At 30.6% G+C, this 27,228-nt stretch overlaps 1 protein-coding gene across 1 annotated transcript; it reads left to right on the forward strand.

Moving 5' to 3' along the window:
• Positions 1-27,158, forward strand: LOC145745974 (uncharacterized). Its single transcript, XM_082564155.1, has 66 exons — positions 1-141; positions 222-385; positions 458-2,047; positions 2,121-2,261; positions 2,469-2,655; positions 2,711-2,913; positions 2,986-3,168; positions 3,231-3,511; positions 3,575-3,697; positions 3,772-3,918; positions 3,974-4,106; positions 4,165-4,238; positions 4,330-4,723; positions 4,785-4,981; positions 5,051-5,209; positions 5,664-5,792; positions 5,905-6,060; positions 6,149-6,273; positions 6,501-6,674; positions 6,836-7,035; positions 7,270-8,038; positions 8,138-8,359; positions 8,513-8,652; positions 8,767-8,921; positions 9,074-9,196; positions 9,397-9,541; positions 9,633-9,795; positions 9,866-10,033; positions 10,103-10,240; positions 10,382-10,567; positions 10,719-10,863; positions 11,013-11,130; positions 11,220-11,278; positions 11,360-11,580; positions 13,394-13,551; positions 13,628-15,199; positions 15,398-15,535; positions 15,635-15,821; positions 15,886-16,085; positions 16,149-16,331; positions 16,394-16,671; positions 16,750-16,872; positions 16,950-17,096; positions 17,164-17,370; positions 17,442-17,829; positions 17,892-18,088; positions 18,168-18,326; positions 18,452-18,580; positions 18,645-18,800; positions 18,860-18,984; positions 19,408-19,581; positions 19,694-19,893; positions 19,961-20,867; positions 20,946-21,191; positions 21,263-21,402; positions 21,649-21,800; positions 21,877-21,999; positions 22,064-22,199; positions 22,419-22,581; positions 22,753-22,920; positions 23,035-23,172; positions 25,854-26,039; positions 26,197-26,341; positions 26,553-26,670; positions 26,756-26,814; positions 26,885-27,158. The coding sequence occupies exons 1-66, from the start codon at positions 134-136 to the stop codon at positions 27,107-27,109; spliced, it is 15,147 nt and encodes a 5,048-aa protein (XP_082420281.1). The 5' UTR covers positions 1-133; the 3' UTR covers positions 27,110-27,158.
• Positions 27,159-27,228: the final 70 nt, after the last annotated feature.

A 27,228-nucleotide genomic window follows, 5' to 3' on the forward strand; every position in this document is an offset into this window, starting at 1 on the left:
TGTTCTTATTGAAGATAAAGTTGGTACAATAAAATCCTCCAATTGTTCTGTACCTAATAACGTTGTTCCAATAACTTGGTCATTTGCTATTCAATCTAATTCGGCAATTCTTTTAACTTCGAACATATTTTCTATGGCGAGGTATGAAATAAAAATGACATATTTTAAATAGTTTTTTTTGGAGAATTGCGGTCACGGCTTTTACACAATCTTTTTTTTAGATGCGAAGAGTCTCGTTTTATTGTTGCATTTACTGCAAGAAGAGAAACGATTTATTGCGGTGACAATATATTAAATAACATAATCGTTTCTCCCCAAACAATTTTAAAGTATTATCCCTCCGCTGATTGCAATGAACATTTTTTAATAAAATATCAGTATATAGGTATATAAAAACATATTTAGCTAATATTTTATTAAAACTTTGAATAGTTAACTATTCTTGTGTTACATTTAGGTATAAGTTTATCTTTCGCAAAATCAATCAATCGAGTATTTGCCTCAAACAAATTAGTACATTTTAAATTTGAAAGTTATGGTATTACTAATAACATTATTATTCAAGCCATTTGTACTTTTCAATTCGGAGATAAATCTCAGATTTTAGAGAAGAAGTTGGGTGATACCTATGATATACAGCACATGTTTCTGTATCCAGGAACATTTGTAAGCTCTGTAACATGTGAAAATAAATCTATATCTTTTATTTTAATCGAACATTTATCAGTTGAAATTGAAGCCGTGCTAAATGACATCACAGTAAAATGTTACCAGGATCAGAGCCAACTAGTAAAAGTAAACTGCAAACATGACTATTTGTTTCCGATCTCATACAGCTTTGTATCTGGTAGAATTTTGATAAAAAAACGAACGGCTGATTTTGATTTTGATAAATACAATACTTCAAGTTTGCATTTCATTACATTTAATATTGGTCAATCTGAAATACAAGATTTACAGCATGGTGTTCACGATTTTACTTTGTTAATGGAGAACAACGTATCAAGTATTAGTTATACATCATCATTTACTTATGACCAATCTATACGAGGATTACAGATTCACGTTAACAAAATCGTTGGAATATTTCCTAACGAATTTCAAATCAATATAACCACAACACATGGTGCCCCTATCAACATCACGTTAGATATATCCACAAGTGATCAACCTGTTTCTAGTACTTGGAAATATTGTAAAAGAGAATGCAATTACATGGAAATGTATTCAAGTGTGCCACATGTTAACAAACAATATACAATCAATGTCAAAGCTTTAAACAACATTTCTGAAGAAAGTGCTATAACTACTATTGAAGCATTACCGCAAATATATGACATTTATATCACATCTCTGCATATTGTTCTGGGTGTTGCTAAAGATATTATGATATTTATTAAAGGAGATAGTCGCGAATATGACATTACTTTAACAATTGATCAAGATATCAGAACCATAAAAGTCGGTCTTCAAAGATTGGAATACACTCATAATGAGGATATCAACTTACCATTTCAATCTACTACATATAAGTTAATCAAAGAGAAATATACATTTCAACAAGGTGGTACAAAGCAAGTTATTGTAAGCGCGAAAAATTCCAAACAAACTTTTGACTTCGAGGGGAGCGTTTTTGTGCAGGAAAGAAAAACGTGCCTTGGTTCTGTGAAAATAAGAGACGGGCAAACTAAAGGGGAGTTGAAACCGTTAAAAGTTGCGAGGTTGCTTGTACTGAGTGTTGAGATAACGTTGGAATGTATTGAGAGCTCAGAACTACAATTTGAATGGAAAGCTTTTAAAGTTGAATCAAAATTTGAGGTTCCAAAAACTAAAAACGAAGTTGCATTAAAAGGAGATACAAACCAAAACGAGGTAGTTATAAGAAACGACGACCTGTTACATGGATTATATTCAGTTACGGTAAATGTTCGGTTGTATGACGTCACAAACAATGTGATTACGTCAGAGGAGAGCGACAGCAGCTTGATCGAGGTTCCTGTGAGAAAGTATGATGTTTATTTAAAGAATGGAGATTACAGAGAACTTGGTAAATTTTGTGGTTTTTACTTCACATGTCAATTACTTTAACAATTCTAAAACTAAAAATATTTTATGTTAAGGTAATAATAGCGACGCCCTATTTGAACCGATCGCTGTTTTACGTGGTAAAGAACAAATTGCAATGAAATTTAATTGGTTTTGTAGCATATCACGTGACTCTTTGCCGCAAGACGTTGAAATTGGAAAAATAACTAGAAAAGGTTAAGATATTTCCTGCTACTAAATTAATACAACATTTTTACTAAATTAATACAACATTTTTACTAAATTAATAGAATATTTTTACTAAATTCACCTAAAATCATAAACTAATAAAAATTATATGGTGATCTATCTTAATTTAAATTTTTTACTAGTCATTACAGTAAAAAACTTTAACAAATTATTTTTTTATTTGAATAACATAGATTCATGTTTTGGTTGGTCACCATTGTGGATAACTGACGACAAAATTTTAGATTTAAACACAGAGGAATTACCGAAAGATCAAAGCTATTTTATCCGGCTTATCACGTCTTCCGACGGTTTTTATGACGTCATTGTAGACCAGAAAATATTTTTAAAGTCAACAACAGCGCCTGAAATGGAATTAAAGTTAGTTTTTTTCTTTTAATAAAATTACATAAAAATTAATATTTATATATTTTAGGTGTTGGTCTAATTGTGGGAAATTTATCAATAAAGAACAACCAATCATTTTTCAACTACAATGTATTGGTTGTACACGTCATAATTGGAAGTTAAATGAGGACACGAAATTGGATCAGTGTGAGAATAAGGATTTCTGCAAAATTGAAACATCAACTTTGAATAATTTGGAAAATTTAAACTCAATAAATATCGAAGTCACAGGTAAAATAGGTTTCTTATATTAATTACATTACTAACAGCATCTTTTGTCATTAAAAATAACATATTTTATAGCATTTGATACAAATGAAAACAACGCCTCTATATCTCAAACTTTTGACTTTTTATCACAACCTAGTGGCGGAAAATGTGACATTACTCCTACTTCTGGTACTGTTTACGTCACAAAGTTCACTGTGACGTGTACAGGGTTCACAGAAGACAATTTAATGTACAAATTTTTAACAAAAAACAAAGGTACAAAAATAAAAAATATTTTTTATTAATTAGATTATTTTTTTTAAAACTTATTTTTATAGATAATCAGACGACTTTGTTACAATACGGATACTCCAACACGTTGTCTGACGTCATACTAGCGTCATCTAAAAGTCGTGACGTCACCATCTTGGTTAAAATATGCAATGAATTGCAAACATGCCAGAAAGTTGAAGTGACAGTTTATTTAAAAAGTACTGGAAGCTCAGTATCATCTTCGATCTTGCCTGATATTGACCTTGCTCTAAAATCGAAAAACCTCCAGAAATTATTACAAGATGTGGCTTTGGTTTCAAGTTTAACTTTATTAACAGAATCAAAGGTAAAACTTTATATTTTTTTTGTAAAAATAAAAACATAAATTTTATTTTATTTTTTGATTTAGAGAGATGACATTTTAAAGAACGTGGAAGAAATAAAATTAACATCGGTTGAATCAGTCAAGCAAATCACTGACGTCATTAATCACGTGACTGAAGTATCAAGCTTAATAAGCGAGAACACAACAGTAAATTTAAACAAACAAAAATTAAAACATCGATTTTTTTTTTTAGATTTTTTTTTTTTTATTTTTATTTTTAGATGTTAGCTTGGAACAAGTTATTAGCGATCCAGGAGTACGTCACCAATAATAATGACGTCACAGAAACGGAGATAGAAGACATTGTGACGTCGAGTTTGTCGGCGACCTCACATCTAATGCAATCGAACAGCACTGCTATATCAAAAGTAAAATATAAAAAATAAAAGTTTTTTTTAGGGGGTAAATTTTAATTTTTTTTAGAGATCTGAAACTACTCGAATGTCAACTTTTGGAAATTTGTTGACGAAAAATATCATTCCTGGAGAACCAACCAAAATTATAGAAGTTGCAGACACGAAAATAAATCTTGTTAAAATAGATGATGAAGCCACAGGTAACTAAAACCCCGTATTTCTTGTAATCCATTTATTTATCAACTTGTATTTTTGCAGGTGGGTTGAACAATTTGAACATCGAGTTTTCAAACTTAAAATCTTCGATTCCAGATGACGTCATCAATTTTGAGGTCACTACTTTATTTGTTTTAATTAAAAATTTAATTTTTCTGATTTTTAATTTTAATTTGATTTTGTGGTTTCTAATTTTGATTTATTTAGGTGATTAATTACGATGCTACCAAGATTAACTTTAACACCAGCAAATTCTCTGTAAATGACGTCACGTCGGTTTTGATAACAACGGGTTGGGATTCCCCTGTTCCGATATCGCGCAAAACTTCGAATAATTTACCTACATCGATAAAATTACCGAACAAAGAAAACCAACTGACGACAGTAGTTTTGCACGTGACTAGCGATTGTAAGGTCACACTGTGCAACACGGTTGCTATAGGAACGTCATTTTTCGAGCACAAATCAGAAATTAATGAGACTGGGGGTTTTATCAACATTGTTATTGTCAATAAAGAAGAACAAGCAGTAACTTTAATGGCAACTCTAACAGATACTGAAAATAAAGGATTTAATTTAACCAAGAAATGGACAAATAAAAGTAAAAACTTTTAATTAAATAAAAGAAAAATAAATTTTATACAAAAATTTTTTTATTTTAGCTTTATTTTATGAATGGCCGATTTTGGTTACGTCATTACCACGTGATGTCTTTTCCTACAATGTGACTATTGAAGCATATCTTGGGTCGTCTTATGTAAAACAAGGTAGTAGAATCGAGATGCAACTGATGACGTATGAAGTCACGTGTTTGTACTGGGATGACGTCATAGAGGACTGGAACGACAAAGGATGCAAAGTAATCATGACTTTGTTTTTTTTAATTCATTAACTTAACAAAATCTACTTTTGTATTTTTATTTTTAAGCCTAGGACCGATAAAGGATTGTCTTCTATGAAATGTGAATGTAAGTCTTTCCCCACTTTTCCTCCTGGGAGGAAACGAAGAGGAGCGGAGGAGGAAAATATTCCAACTCTTTTTGCATCGAAATTCGTTGTTTATCCTCACAAAATTGATTATGATAAAGTGAGATTTTCAAATTTAATTTTAACAGAATGCTACATTTTTAGTATTTAGTCTAGTACAGCAATAAGCATGTTTAAAAGATCAAAACCGGCAGCGTGGCGTAGTAGTAAGAACACTGGTTACACCACACATGAGGTCGTGGGTTAAATCCTTACTGATCTCATGCTGTAGCGCCCTTGAGTAAAGCGCTATAAACGGTACAAACTCCTGCTGAGCCAGCACTTAATCAGCAGTATGATTATTGGGCAATTATAATCTATAATATCTCAAACTGTCACAGGCAACTCGAGACTGGGTCGGAGTAACTTATGTTACTCTATGTTTAAGTCGCACATTCGACTTTCCCACATCGAGGATAAAGATATATACAAAAAAAAAAAACAATTAAAAAAATCATAAAACTTTTTCTATATATATTTTTTTTATTTTTTTTAAGTTATTTATTTTTGTTTAGTTGTCTTGGAATCTTTTGGACGAATTTATTAAAAACCCGATCGTATTTTCAGTTATTTTGATTCTTGGATTCTTCTTTGTTCCGTTTTTTATTTGGGCGAAAAGAAAAGATAGACAGTTTAAAAGAGAAGTAAAAATCAAAATTTTTAACAATATCATATTTTTTATTAATCTGGCAAAAATAAATATTTTTATTAAGGTTAGATTTAAAAATTTTTATTATTACTTTTTGCTTTTTGTAGGGTTTTTACATTGAAGTATTAGACAATTCACCTTACGACAAATATCGTTATTACGTCACAATATACACTGGGACTCAACGCGATTCTGGAACCACAGCAGTAGTCTCTATCAGATTGGTTGGAAAAAAATCAAACAGCAAAGTGCACGTGGTTCAAGTAGGGATTATATTTAACAAATGGTTTTACACTAAACTTAAATAGTAGTAAGTTTTGTTATTTTTTTATTTATATTTTTAATTGTCAGTATGAAGAAGAAGGTCTTCTGTCTTGGGGAAGCGTCAATTCGTTCCTGGTGACGTCATCAGGAGATCTTGGTGACATCATTGCTATTCGAATTTGGCATGACAACAGTGGTAGCAGCCCAGACTGGTAAATTTAGATTGCAATATATTTGTTTTTAAGTTTTTGAATCGCTTGTACTTTACGGTTTTCAGAAAAACTCTCGTACTTTACGGTCCTAGCTAATTTTTTCTCCTACTCCACGGTTCTAAGTTTTTTTTAGAACCGTAAAGAACAAGTGATCCACGTTTATTTCCATTAAAATTTTTTAAATCAATATGTAAAATCAAATAAAAACCTAATTTAAATATCCTCAGGTATCTTTACCGCATGGTGGTCAGGGATCTTGAAAGCAGTGAGTGTTGGTTTTTCCTCTGTGAAACTTGGTTTACTCAAACTATCGACCATATCTTCAGCGCGACTCGAACTCGAGACCTCCACAAATTTTCGACAATGATTTCAGTCAAAATGGATAACTATCTAAGAGACAGGTAAGCTAAAATTTAATTTAAAAAAAAATGTGATTTAATCTTTTAGGATTAATTTTAACAATCTTCTTAGTTAGCCTATATTTATTTTATAGTATTTATTTTATGGTATTACTCGTTATTTAGATCTTCGTATAACAATGAAAAATCAATTTTTAAAATAGGCATTTGTGGTTTTCTGCTTTTCTGATGCGACCTTGGCAGAATGTGGAGATGACGAGGGTTGAAAGGTTGTCTTGTTGTTATCTCCTAATTTTCACCATCATGCTGACGTCATTGATGTTCTACGGAGGGGAAAGTACCCAACCCGGGTTTACAATTGATCTGGTTTACTACAGCTTTAAATGGGCGCACATAGCTATTGGTAAGCGTTAGGCAAAATATATACTTAACCTTTAGTTTTGGCAATGTATTGCTTTAAGTATCTGCTGACCTAACAATTTAATATATATACCCTTATACCTTAACGCATTTAGTAGTTCTAGTACTATTTGCATAGGGCATTGCTCACTTATACAAATGCTACCAGAACTAATACGTTTATTGGTGTTTAAATTTATCGGACCATACCTATATCTAAACACAGTATTGTTATTAGGACTTGAAAGCGCAATGCTATGCTTTCCACTTACATATGTCGTTACTTCGTTATTTCGATATTCAAAAAGACGAGAAAGCAAAACAGAAAAGAGTTTTACGAATTTCCAAAGAATAGAAAGTGGAATGCTAAGTTATTATTCGTCATCTTCTGAAACAGATAGCTCAGAAGATAGCCACGACAAAGGTTTTTATGTTCAAAACAAAGACAACAATGAAGATATTGATCTTGATATTGGGTCTCTAGATGACAACAATAAAGATAATGCTCAAGATGAGATTGAACCATTTAGTTTTCAGAAATATTTTGATACTTTTGTTAATCGAAATAACAAAGCAGATATTATAGTACATCAAGAAGCAGATAAAAAGTATACAAAGCCTTCTGAAGATAGCAAAAGTTCATTAAAAACAAGCGATAGAAGCCTAGGCAGCAAATCAAGTAGTCGTGTTAGATTTAAGTTGGCATCATATAAAGAAGACCCAGCACATCATTCGAAAAATTATTTCAAACACAATCGCAAAGAATCTGATCAACCATCTTCACTGTATCTTACCGAACGACAATTTAACATTGACGATTTCCAACAAAGATCACGTGACATTGATCAGTTTTTAAGTGAGTCTGATGACGACAACGATATCTTAAATCAACAAATAAAACCTTCAGCTAGAATTGCTTCTGATAAGTTATTAAATTCTAAATCTGATCAGTCTAATTCAGAGGCTAATTGTGAAGAAATGCAGGCTGTATACCCTTCTTCAAATCAGTAAGTCATTTGAATTATATATTTTAAAATTTTGATTTTACAAAAATATTAGAATTATTTTTCATTTGAATTTTTTTAACTTTCATTGTTTTATAAAAGTAGCCAGACAAGCCAAGTAAACCACGCTAGATCTTCAAATACAAGTTTGAAATATCATTCTTACGCTCATGTTGATATTGACCCAGACTCAATTGATACACATCCATTTCCTTGGTTCTTCAGATATATTGCTTGGATATTTGTCATTGGAACAATATTGATATCAAGTTTTCTGAGTGTTGCTTATGGGATGAACTTTGGAATTGAGATTTGTAGAAGATGGTAAGATATAGCAAAGCAAGTAGTTCAATCAATTTAGTTTATTTCCTTAAATACGCATATTTTCTAAAATAGTAACATAAACTGTCTTGAATATATTGTAACGTTTTTAAATTTTTCATATCAAAAAAAAAAGTTTAATCTTACATATTTTAGGTTAGTTTCGTTATTGGCTGGTTGCTTGCAAAGTTTACTATTACTTGAACCACTCAAAGCATTGGCTCTTGCGTTTCTAACTGTTTTAAATAATCCAAGGCATGATGTAAGAGACTGGGTTACACCTATGCCAGATTATGGTAAATATTTAAAGCAATGTTGCACATTTAACTTTTTAAAATTTCAAAACTAAGAGAACATCATTTTGAGAAAGAAGGTTTTTGTTGTAAGATGTTCTCTTTTTTATTTAACAGCAACTATGAGAATTCACACTGACCCAGAGTTTGAAGAAAAAAGACAAAAAGCAGATCGGACGATCCGCCCAGTATATTTTCCACCAACTGAAAATACTGTCAGAAAAGGTGCTGCACAAAGTTCAGAGGAACGAAAAGTTAGAAGAGTAATGAAGGTACAATAAAATTTATAAATAGTACAAACATTATGTACTGCATCTTTAAATATGTATAAGTATTTTAGTATGTTATTTTTGTCTGGGCAATGAAAGTACTTTTATTAATTTAGCTTAGATAAATTAGTATAATGACCCAATTTAATTTGTAGAATGTTTCTATTCATCTTGTTTATTTTCTAATGCTGCTAATTGTATCGTTTGGCCAACGAGAAAGTAACTCGTTTGCATTCAGAGAAGTGTTGAAGACGATTATTTTAGACGACTTTGAGCAGGTTAATTATTACAAAATTATTGTTATTTGTTAAAGAAGTACCATATATTTTTAACATTATAAAGTTGATACGTTTCAGTAGAAAAAACAACTACACAAAGTTTAGCTATTACCAGTTGCAAGTAAATCTAATTAAAACCCAACAAAACAAAATATATATTTAAACAATGTAGTAACATAAATTACATGTTGTGTATTTAGATTTCGAGCCGTGATGGTATATATAATTGGGTCGATAATTCCTTGACTGTTTTGTTATCCAAAGAAAGTATAGCCCAGCATTTTGTCGATGAACAACTTCTCGTTGTTTCTGAGGCAAAACTTCGACAAAAAAGAGTCAGAAAAGGTAATAACAAACAAAATAAAATTAAATATATTCTTGACAATTAATATTTCCAAAACTTTTTATAATAATTTAAATAATTTGTTTTATTAAGGTTTGCAATGTTTGCATGGGGACGTTTTAAACGACTTACAATTAAGTAATTCAACTGAATGTTTATTAAACTTCGATGTGGGGGTTCAAGAAAAATCAGCTTACGGGCCCGGTTGGTCAAATCAAAGTGACGTCACATCAATATTTTATGACGTCACGAACAGGTGAGCCATGAAGCATTCAAATTTATGTGCTAAATATTATCTCAAATATGAATTTTTTTTTAATGTTTAGTCCTTGGAATTACACAGAAGATGGAATCACGTGGGTGGGTGATATTTGGGGTGAGCATGCAACTTACGACACAGGGGGTTATTACGTCACAATACCACAACAAAGAGATAGAGCAAGCGATTATTTAAATTATTTGAAGTCTAAAAATTGGATTGATAACCATACGAGGTAATTTAGTAATTCCTAATCAAGAAAACTTATTTTTTGTATATGACTAAATGTGTTTTTTTTTATCAGAGCAATATTTGTTGAAATCGTTTTCTACAATGTCGTCCACCGAATATTTTGTGTCATGACTCTTTCTATTGAACTCTCGAACTTGGGGAATCCCATTATGTCGTCGCAAATTTTTTTAATGAGAAGTCATCACATCGAGTAAGTTACATATTTTCACAAGATCTTTTATAAAAAAAAAATTTTTAGATTTTTTTTGCATATTTAGACAAATTATTATCAAAATGTTGTTATAACTTGATACTTTCCTAGACAATATTAATTTAATTTATTTTTGTCTAGATATGCTTGGGATTTTCTGGTTTATATTTCACTAATTGGAATCTTGTTAATTTTCTTGTACGATTTAATCGAAACGACCAGCAACTTCAGAAAATCGGGAGTTAAATTCTTTAAAAATATTTTTAACATTCTGCATTCTGTTGTAGTAATGACCTCACTATTTGTCACCCTTCTATATTTAACAAGGTACAAAAATGTATTAGAATTTTATTAAATAATTAAAAAAACAGTATTTTAGGATTTCTTGCAAAAAATTAAATTATTATTCACACTTTAGTTTATATTCAGGTTAACATTAATAGATTTATCTTTTTTAAAATTTTTTTTATTTTTTTAGAGCTTCTTATACTGACAGAGCTTTAAGATCGAGATTTAACGATGAAAATACTTTTACTTTATTCCACACGGCAGCATTTGTTGATTATATTACAAGATGTATTTTGGGACTGTGCACCTTCTTTACCATGATACATACTATAAAGGTAATTCTTAAACAAGATTTTAAATATAAATGCTAAAAAAAGAAATTTAAAACAATGTAAACAGAAAAAAAGATCAATTTATCATTAACAGTGAACAAAAAGTTTCATAAATTTAAAAAATTCACTTTTGAAAATTGTTTTTTCATTAGATCATGGAGGGTCATCCGATGTTTGACCTCATGGGCGCCACCGCGCGACGATCATTCCCACATTTACTTGGAAATTCGTTTTATATGCTTTTCCTATATTCGTGTTTTTGTCATATGGGTAATTCACTATTACAATATTTCTTCTTTAAAAATTTTAACAAAAATTTGGTGTTATCTATTTTTAAATTTTGACTTAAATTTTTTCAGGATTTATATTGTTTAAAGATTTCAATGAATTCAACACAATCATAAGAACAATGCAGACGGTAAAATGCCCATTTAAAATTATTGTGAATATTAGTAAAAATAAATTTTACTGCCAATGTGTTAAATTGTTTTTATTTTAGGTTTTAACTTATGCTATGGAAGCATTTTCTACCACCCATTTACTTGACTACCATCCAGTTACTGGTGGTTTATATGTTATGGTTTACGTTCTTTTTTTCACCAAAATATTTGTCAATTTTACTGCTGTAATACTTGAGAACGCGTTCAGAGAATCAAAGTTGTTAATGAGAGATTTTACTAAGAAAGAACACGTGTTCTCATTTACTAGAAAACAAATGCGGTAAATACAAGTTCTGTCCAATTAAACATACAAATATTTTAAATTTAACTTTTGTTTGAGATGTTTCTTTTTATTTTAGATCAATGTTTGTAATCAAAAATGCGAAGTTAAAAGATAAAACGGAAAAAGAAATCGAAAATTTTGATCATATTTTACAACAAAATATTAATAGTTAAAATAAAATCAAAAAAACAGGAAAAATAATTTTGTGTTTTAAAGTATTGTGACGAAATAACTGGGTATATGCAATCAAGAAGTTTAATTTAAAATAAAACATGATTCGCTATCTAAATACAATGAAGATACTTAACTTAATTTGTTTTTGTGGAGTTTTGAGTTTTCATCAAGGTAAGATTTAATTTAATAATAACTAAATTTGAGTAGAAATATAAGTAAGAAGCGTATAACATTTTTTTTTAAATATGCCTTGGTGTCTGTTATTTTTATTTGACTTTTGTAAAAATTGTATCTTTATAGTTTAAGATAATCGATCTAGCTTATCAGTTTTATATATTTATTCTGGGTATTGTAGTTTCAAAGACACGTATTTCAATGCCACGTTATTTGTATTAACATATTTCCAAAACTCCCAATATATAGTTTTCAAAGTCATATTTTGCTTGGTGTTTGCATAGGGTCCGTTTAGGTCTGAATCGCCACACCCTAAAAACCACCAGCCGGACTTTCTTTCTAACGCACAGTTGCGATATGTATTAAGACCATTGTTCTGGTCGTATGTACTAAATGGATTATTAACTATCGGACTAACTTTGTGTTGGTAATTGCCCAGGGCAGTTTCATAAAAACTTCCAATTGTTAAAATCCCGTAATTCGTATTTACATCACCAATGGAAAAGTCACTATATTCTATATAAGCTTTTATCCCTTCCGAATCTTCAAAATCTATGCGCAGTCTAGGTAGAATTTTAGTAAAATCCCCATACTCAATTTTAGTTAATTGTTCGGATGTAAGTTGATAAATATTTTCAAGTCCCAACCAATAATCTCCGTTTAAATTTCCAAATCCTCTCACATAATCTTCCCAATTTCTATTAAAGTTAACTTTTCCGTTCACTCTTTTTTGAATGGTAATCCAACCCATTTTGTTTGTATGTGTGCTGTTGGTCTTCATGTCGCAATAAACATATAGCATTTTAAACGACCCTTTTAGCCAAATTGGATAAATTCCGCTTGATCGAGATCCAGACGAAAATAATTGAGAACAATCTATAAAAATGCATATTAGTAAAATATCATGGACCTTTTTTTAATGCGTAACAAAACAAACTCACCAATGTTATAACTGCGACCGAAATTATTTTTATGTTTTTTTGGTGAAGTCGAATGATTTATTTTGTTCCATTTTCCCTGAACTTGATTTAAAACACTGGTACAATTATCGTTCTTTGTCTTGCTTAAGGTTATACGGTTTGTTGCATTACTTATGCTATTTAACTGCTTTTGCAAATTTAAAATCTTTTCCAGGCCAAAACAACTAACTTCTTTTTGGTAAATCGTTAATGAAAACATAAATACTAACAAAATATACCTAATTGACATATTTTTATATTATGCTTACGCTTTAAGGCGGCGCAATTTTGTTAAATAGAACAAGTGGTATATTCAATTCGTCAAAATGTAGTCCCGCTGAATCAACTCCACGCATTTCTTGGAAATTTGTTCATAATTTAAACACTGCAGTCATGCTTTTTCCAACAACATTCTCCTTTAAAAGGTAGTTTAATAAAATTCAAATTACAATTTTATGCAGCTATTTTTTTATTCTATTGTGACGATTTTAAAAATTATTTAGATGTGACGATTCTCGCCTTAAAATCAAAATGCAATTATCCACTACTTATTGTGAAACAAATACCTTACAAAACATAACTGTAGATTCTGCTGCAATAATTGAATATAATCCGTCATTAAATTGCGAGGAAGATTTTTTTATCATCTATAAATATTTAAGTAATAGTTTTATACTTTAGTACATTAAAACTTAATCGTGCAACTATAATTAATAGCTTATTTAAATATAATTTAGGTGTTAACCTGATGGACGAGCAAGATAAAGGTTTTTATATTGTACAACAGAACGTAACTTTAATTTTAAGAACGTTTGGCCCAATTCAATTATTACCTGATATACTTTGCACTTTCAAGTTTGGGGACGCTTCAGAAAATGTGATTGTTAACCCACTGGTAAACAATTCTAGCGTAAAACATGCATTTTCTATACCAGGATCTTTTTTATGTACTGCAACATGTAAGCAAGAAAACTGGAGGTTTTTTATTAAATCTACAAAACTGATTCATGTTGAATCTTTTATAAAACCTATTCTAGCTTGTGAAGAGTTAAAGGAAGAACGATTTTATATTAAATGCAAACATGTTTATTCTTATCCAGTATACTATTACTTAAAAACCTTAAACTTTTTTTTAACACAAACGAGTGGTCAATTTACCATTGAAAATTACAATCTTAATTCCATTCAAAATGTCATTTTTGAAATTGACTCATCACAACAACAACTACTCGGCTATGGTAGACATAACTTTATAATATTTATGGAAAACAATATATCAAGTATAGTTTATTCATCTTCATTTGCAATTAATGAACCCATCAAAGGATTACGGGTTAACGTAAAGAAGTATATTGGTATACAACCAAATTTATTTACAGTCAACATAACTATGACTCATGGTGCTCCAGTCAATATATCTGCCTACATATCAAAAAACAATTTAATGATATCAACAACATTTGCTTATTGCAAAAGTAAATGTAACATTATTAAAATAAAAACAAGCGTCCCAACAATAAATGCTCAATATACCATTGCTGTAAGAGCGTTTAACAATATATCTGAAGAAAGTGCCACTTCTTCTGTGATGTCATTGCCTCAGATATATGATGTTTATGTATCATCAATTAATATACATGGATATTTACTGATATTTGTTAAAGGGGATGTTGGTGATTTTAAAGTAACGTTAACAATTGATGAGATTACTAGAACACTCACGTTTAAAATTGATAGCTTGGAATATATTCATAACGAAGATATCAACCTACCATTCCAAGCATCTTTGTACAAATTGATTAAAGAAAAATATACTTTTAGGCAAAATGGTAAAAAAGACGTGAATATAAACTTTAGTAATTCGAAGCAAACCTTTAACTTTACTAGAAGCATTTTTGTTGAAGTAAAAAAATCTTGCCTTGGTTTTGTTAACATAAGAGACGGTCAAACTAAAGGGGAGTTAAAACCGTTAAAAGTTGCGAGGTTGCTTGTACTGAGTGTTGATGTAACGTTGGAATGCCTTGAGAGCTTGGAATTACAATTTCAATGGAAAGCTTTTAAAATTAAATCAAAATTTGAGGTTCCAAAAACTAAAAACGAAGTTGCATTAAAAGGAGATACAAACCAACAAGAGATTGTCATCAACAATGGAGATTTTAGTTCAGGATTATATGTCATCACCGTGTTTGTTCGTCTATATGACGTCACAAACAATGTGATTACGTCAGAGGAGAGCGACAGCAGCTTAATCGAGGTTCCTGTGAGAAAGTTTGATGTTTATTTAAAGAATGGAGATTACAGAGAAACTGGTGAGTTTTGTGGTTTTTACATTTACATTGCTTGTTTGCTGCAATATTTCATAGTCAATATCTAAATAATTTAAGCAACTTACATTTTTTCATTTAAATGGTATTGCCGCATGGTTATTATTTAACTAAACACATGGAAAGCATCTCCAATATTTTCTTTAAAATAAATCATCCAATAAAATAATGCTGTTTTTGCAGGAAATTCAACCAAGACCTTCGAACCTGTCATAATAATAAAATCAAAAAATCCACTGTCAGTGGAATACAATTGGTTTTGTGCTTTAAAATTAACATCACTAGCGCGTGACCCTGACATTGGAAAAGTAGTACGAAAAGGTATGACAAATTTCTCAAACCACAACCTTTAAGAATCTCACACACATTTAAATATCTTGTTTTTATTAAACCGTTGACATTTCATTAGTTTCTTTACAGATTCATGTTTTGGTTGGACACCTTTGTGGATTTCCTCAGAAAAAATATTAAACTTAAACACAACTGGGTTAAAAGTGAATCGGAGTTATTTTATTCGCTTGATAACGTCAATTGAAGGCTATAATGACGTTATTGCAGATCAAGAAATATTTCTCAAGTCAACAGCAGTACCAGAAATAAATATTAAGTATGTCAAAATTTGAAAACTATTTAGAAATAAACATTTTTTAAACAAATTCGAATTTTTTTAGGTGTTGGTCAAATTGTGGAAAATTAATTGTCAAAAATCAGCCAATTATCTTTCAGCTACTCTGCCCAAGTTGTGTACGTCATAACTGGATTATAAATGACATCACAGAGCTTAACAAATGCGAAAACACGGAGTTTTGTAAAATATCATCAACTGTTTTAAACGAGATAAATTTACCAAATACAACATTAAAAATAACGGGTAAAAATATTAACTTATGTTTTCAAAAATATTTAAAACTTTAAAATTTTTCAATTTTTTTAGGTTTTGATGCAAATGGAAATAACGCGACAATTTTACAAAATTTGAAATTCCTAACACCACCTAGCGGAGGCAGTTGTGAATTGGCGCCAAAATCTGGAGTGGCCTACGTCACTAAGTTTACCGTGACGTGTACAGATTATGTTGACGATGGATTAATGTACAAATTTTACAACAGTAATCCAGGTAAACAACTTTAAAAAAAAAAATTGTAATTTTAATTTTTTTAGTATTTTTTGTTCTTGTAGGTAACCAACGAACATTACTACAATACGGCTACGAAAATACACTTAGTGACGTCATACTGGGGCCACCACAGCGATTTAATGACGTCACGATAGTAACTGCAATTTGCAACGATCAGCAATCATGTGTTGATGTTAAGTCTTCTACATATGTGACAAGCAGCCCGGTTTCTACTTCGATTTTACCTCAAATTGATCTTGCTTTAAAATCAAAGAATCTTCAGAAAATATTACAAGATGTGGCTTTGGTTTCAAGTTCAACTTTGTTTAACGAAACTAAGGTAAATCAAATCTTTAAAATGTTAAAATCTATTGTTTATTCAGAAAAAAATGTTTTATTAAGATATTTTTTTCAACAGCGAATTCAAGTTTTGGAAACAATTAGAGATATAAAGCCTACATCAGTTGAATCGGTGAAGCAAATTACTGACGTCATTGATCACGTGACAAAGCTACCAGATTTGGTAGACCAAGAAGCAGAGGTATCGCATCAAAAAACAACTTTATTTGTACTGATAAGGTTTAATATAAACTTGACAGATTTATTTCAATTTTTTAGATGTTAGCTTGGAACAAGTTATCAGCAATCCAGGAATACGTCACCAATAATAATGACGCAACAGAAACGGAGATTGAGGGAATTGTGACGTCAAGTTTGTCGGTGACCTCACATCTAATGCAATCAAACAACACTGCCATATCAAAGGTAAACTTAAATTTAATTTCAAAAAGATTAAACTAAATTTTCTTAATTAAATTGCTTAATTAAACAGAGATCTGAAACTACTCGAATGTCGTCTTTTGGAAGTTTGTTGATGAAAAATATCATTCCTGGAGAACCAACCAAAACTATAGAAGTTACAGACACGAAAATAAATCTTGTTAAAATAGATGATGACGTTGCAAATGGATTAAAAAACTTAAAAATTGATATTCCAAATTTAAAATCGGTTTCTCCACATGATGTTATCAACATTGAAGTAAGTTAAAAATGACAAACTGTTGATTTTTTTGAAATAAATTATTTACTTTTATATTGTTTTGCTTTCAGGTTATTGAATATGATTCAACAAAAATGAATTTTAATACTGACAAATGGGAGGTCGATGACGTCACTTCGGTTTCTATAACAACAGGGTTTGAAAACTATGATCCAATATCAAGCGAAGCTTCCAAAAATCTTTCAACGACGATTGAATTACCAAACAAAGAAAATCAGCTGACGACGGTGGTTTTGCACGTGATCAGCGATTGTGACGTCACATTGTGCAACACCGTTGCCAAGGGAACGTTGTTGGTGGATCTTAATTCAACTAACGCGGAAGGATTTTTAAATATTTTGCTGACAAATAGAAATGATGACGTCAAGAATTTAAAGATGACATTAAAAGATACCGAGTCCAAAGATTTTTTTATTGAGAAATCATGGAACAAAGGAGGTAAAAATAACTTGTAAAAATATAACTTAATTATCTACATCACGTGACAATATTACTTTTAGGTTCGTTTTACGATTGGCCGATTCCGATGACGTCACTACTCAAAAATATCACGATCTACAATGTCAGTATCGTGGCTTATCTTGGATCATCTTATATGAAACAAGGAAGCACCGTTGAGATGCAGTTTATGACGTATGCAGTCACGTGTTTATATTGGGACGACGTCATAAATGATTGGAACGATAATGGTTGTAAGGTAATTAAGTTGGGGTAAATTATATGTGTCTTAGTTCTGTTTTTTTTTATCTTTTAAACATTGTATTTTGTTTTTTAAGCCTAGGACCGATGAAGGATTGTCTTCAATGAAATGTGAATGTGACTCATTTTCCACTCCTCCTCCTAGGAGAAAACGAAGAGGAGCAATGCAAGATAATTTGCCTACTCTATTTACCTCCAAGTTTATTGTGTATCCAAACAAAATCGATGTTGATAAAGTAACTTGAAAAATCATTCTTTAACTTTGTTTGTTTTTAAACAAAATTTTGAAAAACTAGCGAAAGGACAATACTTTAAATTTTAGAAAGTACAAAACTAAGATTTAATTTCAAAATATATTTAGTTGTCGTGGAATCTTATTGAAGAGTTTATAAAGAATCCAATTATCTTTTCTGTAATATTTATTTTGGGATGCACGTATGCTGTTATATTTGTATGGGCTAAACGAAAAGACAACGAGTTTGAAAAAAACGTGAGTGAAACTGATGCGTATATATCTATTTTTGTGGTTAAAAGTTATGCTTTGTTGATTTTAGGGTTTTTACGTTGAAGTTTTAGACAACTGCCCGCTCGAGAAGCATCGTTATTATGTCACAATGTACACGGGAAGTCGTCGGAACGCTGGGACGACCGCAGTTGTTTCAATTCGTCTTGTTGGAAGAAAATCAACAAGCAAAGTCCATATTTTACAGGTGTTATAATATTAGAAAAGTGCTTTATTGGTATAATAACAAAATCTTTTTAATTGTAGAACAAAGGGGAAAATATTTTACGACGTGGCAGTGTAAACTCATTTCTGATGACGTCATCTGGTAATCTTGGTGACATTATAGCAGTACGAATTTGGCACGATAAAAGTGGATACAGCCCCGATTGGTAAGAATTAAAGCTGTTATCTATTGTAATTGGTCTGGTTTTGTGCTACTATTGCTAAACATGTAATATATATGCCTGTAAGATTTATGGCTCATCACTACGTAACTGTTTAATATTGATTTGCTTTTTATTAACAAAACGAGGTGGAGATATAAATATTACCATATAAATCTCCAGTTGTGGTGGGCAATATTTCTCGTGTTGCAACAATAGTACGACTACCGATTTTAATGGTAACCTGCGTATACATTTGGTACTAAATATTCAGTTGAACTATCTTTCAGCATTATTATGGGGCTTATATTAAATAAAACAGTCACGCTGACGTATATCTATCATGCTGATTTAATATAACCCTCATGCTGATTTAATATTAACCATATTAATATACGCGCATATTTAGACTTATATTTATTTTACCAGGTATCTGCATCGTTTAGTTGTAAGAGATCTGGAGAGTAACGAATGTTGGTTTTTTCTTTGTAACGCCTGGTTTACACAAATTGTTGATCATATCTTTAGCGCGACTCGAACTCGGGACCTTCACACGTTTAACACGATGTTTTACATCAAAATAGATAACTACCTTCGAGACAGGTAAACTTAACAAATGCCTGAGGGTAGCATCACAAAATTATTAAATTAAATATTAAACTATTGCAATATATTTTAATCTAATACATATTTATTACTTGCTCTGTTATCTCAGGCATCTCTGGTATTCAATTTTTGCCATGCGACCTTGGCAGAATGTGGAGATGACGAGGGTTGAAAGGTTGTCATGTTGTTATCTCTTGATTTTTACCATCATGCTGACGTCACTTATGTTCTACGGAGGGGAAAGTACCCAACCCGGGTTTAAAATTGATCTGGTTTACTACAGCTTTAAATGGGCGCACATAGCTATCGGTAAGGCTTTTATTAACTTCACTTTTACTAAGTTTTAAATTTTTAAATATTTATTTTTTTGATTTAGGTGTTGAAAGTGCCATGCTCTGTTTTCCTTTAACGTATATCGTGACGTCACTATTTCGATTGTCTCAGCGGAAAAAAATCAAAAAAAGAAGATTTTCCAACTTCGAGAAAATCGAGAGTGGAGTCATCAGATATACGTCATCAGAAGTAAGTGACGATGACGTCAGCGAGAAGTCGACACGTGAGAAAAACAAAGACAGTAATTTGGAGTTAAAATCCTTGCTCGATAAAGGGAAAAAAATATCAACAATATCTCACAAACATGATTCCGATATAAATATGCAAAATGGTAAATCAAACAAAGATCTAACATCTAACGACCGAGTACTTCGACATTTACACAATTTACAAAATGGTGAAAAGTCCAGTGGAAACGAGAAATTTAGAGTAACAACCAGGGACAAAAAAGAAAGCCATACTCGTAAACGTAGAAGTCAGCACTTAAAAATGTTACAAAGTCAACGAGATCTTGTCAACGTGAAATCTTCGGGACAGTTTGTTCAGCAAGATTTCGGTGAACATCAACTAGTTCAAACTGAGAGAGATTTTTCTCCTGAAGGGTTTACACAAAAGTCACGTGATATGAGACAAATGAGACTAAATTTTAAAAAAGAGATTCAACAAGGCAGAAAACTCCAAAAACTAAATTTATCCCCATCATCAGGACATTATTTACAGAGTACAAGTATTTCAACAAATGATTCAAGTAAAATTTATATGAAGACAAAGCGGAAAAAGCGTAGAATCAAATTTACAAAAACTCGTAGTAAACACTTACAGAATCAGTTTGGAAAAAACAAACTAAAAAATGTAAACAGCAAATTCAAAATTTCATTTTTAAAAAAGTTACAATCAAAAACAAAGTTTAAATCTATTCCGGACAGAAATACACCTTTTCCATCTTCAGGGTAAGTTAAAAACGTCCATACTATATTTTCAACATGTAATTTATATGTAAGGCATATTTAAACATGTTAAATATACAGTCACAGAAGTAATACGAGACACAAAACGCACAGAAGTCATACCAGACACAAGAGAAACGTTTACCAAACCAAACATCATTCGTTTGCTCAAGTCGACATTGATCCAGACTCGGTCGATTATCATCCATTTCCTTGGTTCTTTAGATATATTGGTTGGATGTTTATCTTTCTTGCAATATCAACTTCTAGTACGCTGTGTGTAATATATGGGATGACAACATTTGGATTTGAAATGTCCAAAGAATGGTAAAATTTATAGTTCAAAACTTTGTAGTAATGTAAATCATTTTCACGTTAATAACTTTAAGATTTTTCAGGGTTGTTTCTCTGTTAACTGGGTTTCTACAGAGTATATTCTTGCTTGAACCTTTAAAGGCAATAACTCTTGCGTTTTTAACTGTTTTAAATAATCCAAGACATGACGTCAGAGATTGGATTCCACCAATGCCAGAACCAGGTTGGAACATTTTAATACAAATACAGATAAGTAATAAAAATAAGTTAAACATTTAAATCCAAAATAAATTGTTTTTTAAGGCATCTTAAATTGGCCATTTTATTAAGGTTTTTGAATTGGAATTTTATGCTTAACTAATGTGCCTAACAACCTTTACTTTTGCCAAGCAACATTAACTTTTGTTCAATTTGGCAGAAATTGAATACTTTAAGTTTTACATTTTGGTACTTAATTCTTTATATTTAGTAATGCTTCGGCAAAACGAAGATTCTGATTATGAACAGGATAGATTAATAACTGAAAGAATTATCAACCCAGCTTATCTTCCGCCTACTGAAGATAAACTAAAAGAAGGAGACATTAAAAGTACTGAAGTCTTAAAAAAGAGAGTACTAAAGGTAGCATGTTTTTGTTGAAAAAGGGCATAGATGTATTGATTTATAACTAAAAAAAATTATTTTTTTTGCTTTTTAGAACATCTTGATTCAAGTGATTTATCTTATTATGTTGCTAATTGTATCGTTCGGACAAAGAGAGAAGAATTCTTTTAGATTTAGTCAAGCACTACATACAATTTTATTGGACGATTTTAACCAGGTAAATATTAAATAAATTTATGCAAAATATTATACTTATATCTTTAATTATTTTGTTTTGATAGATTTCGTCAAGTAGTGGAATATATAACTGGGTTGAAAACTCGTTAACTCAAGTTTTACCTGATAATGAAAATTCGTTGAATGGTCAATTTCTGATGATCTCAACATCAACTTTACGACAGAAAAGAGTTAAAAAAGGTTAAATAGAATAGTTTTTGAATCTTTTTTTAGTTTTATAAAGAAAAAATATTTTAAATCGGTAAAATTATTTTTGGTTTTTGTTGTAAGCTATGTGATTTTTATAATAAAACAAAACAACTACATGACTTTTAGAAGTTTAAATTTTTATATGGGTTTGTTCAAAAACTTCTTTTTATTTTACTTGTTTTTAACAACTTTTTTTTTCTTTAATCTCAGGTACAATATGTGAACATCAACATTTAATCGAGGAATTAAATCTTAGCGAAACAACAGAATGTCGATACAACTACAAAGCTAAGTATCAAGATAAATCAGCTTATGGTCCTGGTTGGACCAATCAGAACGACGCGCCAAATAAATTCTATGACGTCATCAATAGGTAACGATAAAACTTACAAGAAATGTCATAATTTAAATACAACCACACAACAGAATAGAAAACAAAAACTAAAAGCCTTATACAACAGAATGTTACATCATTTGCAATAAGTCATGCTGTTATAGTACATAACTGACATTGGTACCTTTAACATTTGTTTTCATTTTAAAGTCCTTGGAATTATACTGATACTGGGATACCGTGGGTAAGTGACTATATGGGTGAACATGCGACGTACGACGCTGGCGGTTATTACGTCACAATACCGCAAAAAACAGATGAGGCGCTAGCCTTTGTTCAATATTTGAAGGATTTTGATTGGGTAGATTTAAACACCAGGTAAGGTGAACTTTAGTTAACAAAAATATATAACCTAACTATTTATCAAAAGATTTCACGATTTTTTAGTGTTTTTTGGGTACAACTGAATATATTCAACTTTTGTTTGTTTAGGGCAATATTTGTGGAGATCGTTTTCTACAATGTCGTCCACCGAATATATTGCGTCATGACTCTTTCTGTTGAACTCTCGAACTTGGGAAATCCCATTATGTCGTCACAAATTCTTTTAATGAGAAGTCATCATATAGAGTAAGTTATTTTGTGTTTGTGTTGTTTTTACTGGCAGAGCTTAGGAGTTTAACTAATTTTGTATAAACCAAATTGCCTATTAAACAGAACAATCAAGTACAACGCGAAAAAAATCGTAAAGAATGTTTTTTCTTAACTTATTTTAATATTTTGCGACGCAACTGCATAGTGCTATACCACTTTGCAAATATTGACAACGTTTTAGTTTATTATTATTTTTTTCCTACGCTGCAAAGTTTGTTTACGACCTGAGGTAAATCGGTATGCACCGCAACCTTCGTGTTTTAGAAACGAAACTTAATCATTCGTAACATGTTTAATGCCCTTTTTAATTTCGGTCTTAGCTAAGCAAATTATTAATGATTTAGTCTTTGCATTGGTGTGTAACCAGTGCAAACAGTTTAAATTGAGATGTCACTGAACCTAAATAAAAACTCGGATTATAAAAGACATTTTAGTGACAAAGAATTAAGCTTGGTTAACCCCATTTTGCGGTTTCAAGAATGGATTGAATTGGAAAAGCAGCAAAACAAAAGTGCAAGTATTATTTCACTTGCCACGGTGTCTAATAGCAAACCGCGAGTAAGGGTTGTCGTTTTAAGTCATGTTGATGAGGCAGGATTTTGCTTTGATACCTATACAAAGTCGAAAAAATTCGAAGAAATTGAGAAAAATCCACATGTGGCTTTTACTGTTACGTGGCCCAATACCATGCGTTCAGTAAGAGTTGAAGGCAGAGCTGAATTAGTACCTGAAGCTAATAACTTTACCTTCTATTCGCATAAGCAAAAAGTAAACGTCCTAAGTTCCGCCGAAAAAAGCAAAGTTATAACTGAGGCAGAATATAAAAAGCTACAAAAAGAACACGAGATCCTTTGTGAGAAGTATAAAGATGTTGATGATATTCCAAAACCAGATTTTATAAAAACTTTTCGGATTGTTCCTCAAACGATCGAATTTCTTGATGAGTTTCTCACAGGATTAGAGGAAAGAATTCAATTTGATAAAGTCTCTGCATCAAAATGGGGATTTGTTAGACTAAACCCATAATTTAAAAAAAATCTTATTAAGTATTTGAATGTGTGTGTCAATAATATTTTGATATTTTTAAATAAATTTCTAAAACAAAAAAACCTCACGCAAATATGGTTTTGTTTTATTTAATTTAATTACCAAAAAAGATTTAAGATAATAAGAATAAACATTAAACAAAAAAGAAGAATGTACTGTTATTGTAGAAGAATGTACTGTTATCTGGTGTACTGTTATTGTAATTGTGTAATTTTAAAAAGCATTACTTTGGCCAATTATATTGCAATTGGTATAAACTTGATCTAACAAACTTGCGACATCACCGCATGGTATCATACCATTTTGTAAATGTTTACAACGTTAAAGTTTATTATTAATTTGTTTTCACACCGCAAAGTTTGTTTATGATCTGGCATACGTTGGTATGTACACCAACTTTGTCTTTTTTCCTAAGCTAAGCGATTTTTACATGATTTTAAATCTGTATTGCATAGTGTATATTAAGCTCAAACAATTTAAAGTAAAATGTCATTGAATTTAAATAAAAACGTAGACTATAAAAAGCATTTTAGTGACAAAGAATTGTGCTTGGTTAACCCCATTTTGCGGTTTCAAGAATGGATTGAATTGGAACAAAAGCAAAACGAATTTGCAAACATTGTTTCACTTGCCACGGTGTCTAATAGCAAACCAAGAGTAAGAGTTGTCGCTTTAGGCAATGTTGACGAGTCAGGATTTTGCTTTGATACTTTTGCAAAGTCTATGAAATGTACAGAAATGGAAGAAAATCCACATGTGTCATTTACTGTTATGTGGCCAATGACTATGCGCACAGTAAGAGTTGAAGGCAGGGCAGAAGTGATAGCTTCAGCTGAAAAATCTGCTTACTATTCATGGACAACTACTGTAAAGTTATATGCTCAAAGTTTGGCCGAAGTAGGCGGAGTTATAACTGAGGCGGAATACAAAAAGCTACAAAAAGAACACGAGGTCCTTCGAGAAAAATTTGAAGGAGTTGAAGATATTCCAAAACCAGATTCTATAAAAACTTTTCGAATTGTTCCTCAAACGATCGAGTTTCTTGATAAGTTTCCTATAGATTTAGAAAAAAGAATTCGATTTGTTAAAAATTCTGAATTAAATTGGGAATTTGTTAGACTTAATCCATAATTTCAATTTTAATTTTTTTGTTAGACGTGTTAATAATATTTCGGTACTTTTTAAAAAGATTTCTAAAATAAAAATCAAACAAAAACGATTTTTGTATTATTTATTTTCGTCACTAAAAATAATATCGTGTATTTAGTCAATCAAAACTTTAAAAAATAGAATAGTTTTATTAAATAAACGAACAAGAAAAAAATGTTATTTGGTTAGTTTTTCCAGGGTAAAATTGTGTAAATTTGATATACAAAAACCAGGTCAAATATAGCGCAGACAATAACATTTGTATACCAATTAGAAAAGACAAAATTGTTGATTTGTTAAATATGGAAATGATATCAAAAACTTATGTATATTTAATTCTATTTTAAATTATGTTAAAAAATAATTTACTACTTGTAAAAATATAGCTAAGGTTGCTATAAAGAACAATCACATTTTGAATAATTTTCCAGTAAATACTTAACAAGCTTAATTCTGTTTAGGTATGTTTGGGATGTCGTTGTGTTTATTTGCGTTTTTGGAATTTTTATCATGTTTCTTTACCACTTGATGGAGATAGCGAGCAACCTTTTAAACGTTGGATTCAAGTTTCTGAAAAGTTTTTGGAATATTTTACATGTCTGTACAACAATTGCTTCCTTTTTAGCCGTTATCCTATACTTAACAAAGTAAGGTTTTTATAGTAATAGAGTTTATAATTTTTTACCATATAAATTGAAAGTAAAAGGTAATTTATTTTTAAAACATATTTTTTATTATTAGGAATTAAAGCATTTCATTTTTTGATGAACTTTTGACTTAAATCAATTATTTTGTTATTTTTAGAACGTACTACACTGATCAGGCTTTTTATTCTCGCATAACCAAAGAAAACACTTTTCAGTTATTTCACACAGCAGCTTATATTGATTATATAACTAGGTGCTTGTTGGGAATGTGTTCACTGTTCACAATGTGCTATACAGTCAACGTACGTGTTTAAATTTTTTTCATGTTTTTTTAAATATTTTAACTAAGTTATTGATTTATTTTTTGAAAGTTATGGCCTTGCAAAACTTTTTATTATACCTTGCATTGAATTCAAAAAAATTTTTTTTGGAGAATTTTATTTTATAACTTTAACTAAATATAACAAAACTTAGAAGTTATTTGAAAATTGTTGTGTTTTTTATTTATGTTAGATTCTGGAAGGGCATCCTCACTTCGAGCTCATGGGCGTCACCTCACGGCGATCCATTCCGCTTTTAATTGGCAACACTTTTTATATGGCAACATTGTTTTGTGCATTCTGTCATATTGGTAAATACCAACAAATTTTCTTAAAATATTTGTTAATTTATTTATGTGAAAATTTTTATTTTTTTTAATATTTATATTTATTTAGGTTTAATTTTATTTTCTGACACAAGAGATTTTAATAGCGTTGTTCGTTCCATGCAATCGGTAAGTTAAAATAATATAAAAAAAAAATTTTTTAAATCAACTTTAATTTTATAAATTTGATTTTAATAAGGTTCTTGGATTTGCAATGGAGGCGTTTACGTCATCAGAAATCTTGGATATTTATCCAATCACAGGCGGAGTTTTTCTTTTCGTTTACGTCATGATTTTCACGAACATCTTCGTGAATCTCACGGCAGGGATTTTCGAGAACGCATTTCGTGAATCAAAATTAATGATGAGAGATTTCACGAAAAAGGGAAAACTTTTAACATTCGGTAGAAAACAAATTAGGTGATTATATACTCAATTTTTTTTTTTTTAATTTACACATTTTAAACATTAAAAAGCCGGCAGCGTGGTGTAGTGGTAAGAACACTTGCTACACCATATGAGGACGGGAGATCGATCCCCACT

The sequence above is a fragment of the Corella eumyota genome, chromosome 3 (assembly GCF_963082875.1).
Source record: "Corella eumyota chromosome 3, kaCorEumy4.1, whole genome shotgun sequence".
NCBI lineage: Eukaryota > Metazoa > Chordata > Ascidiacea > Phlebobranchia > Corellidae > Corella > Corella eumyota.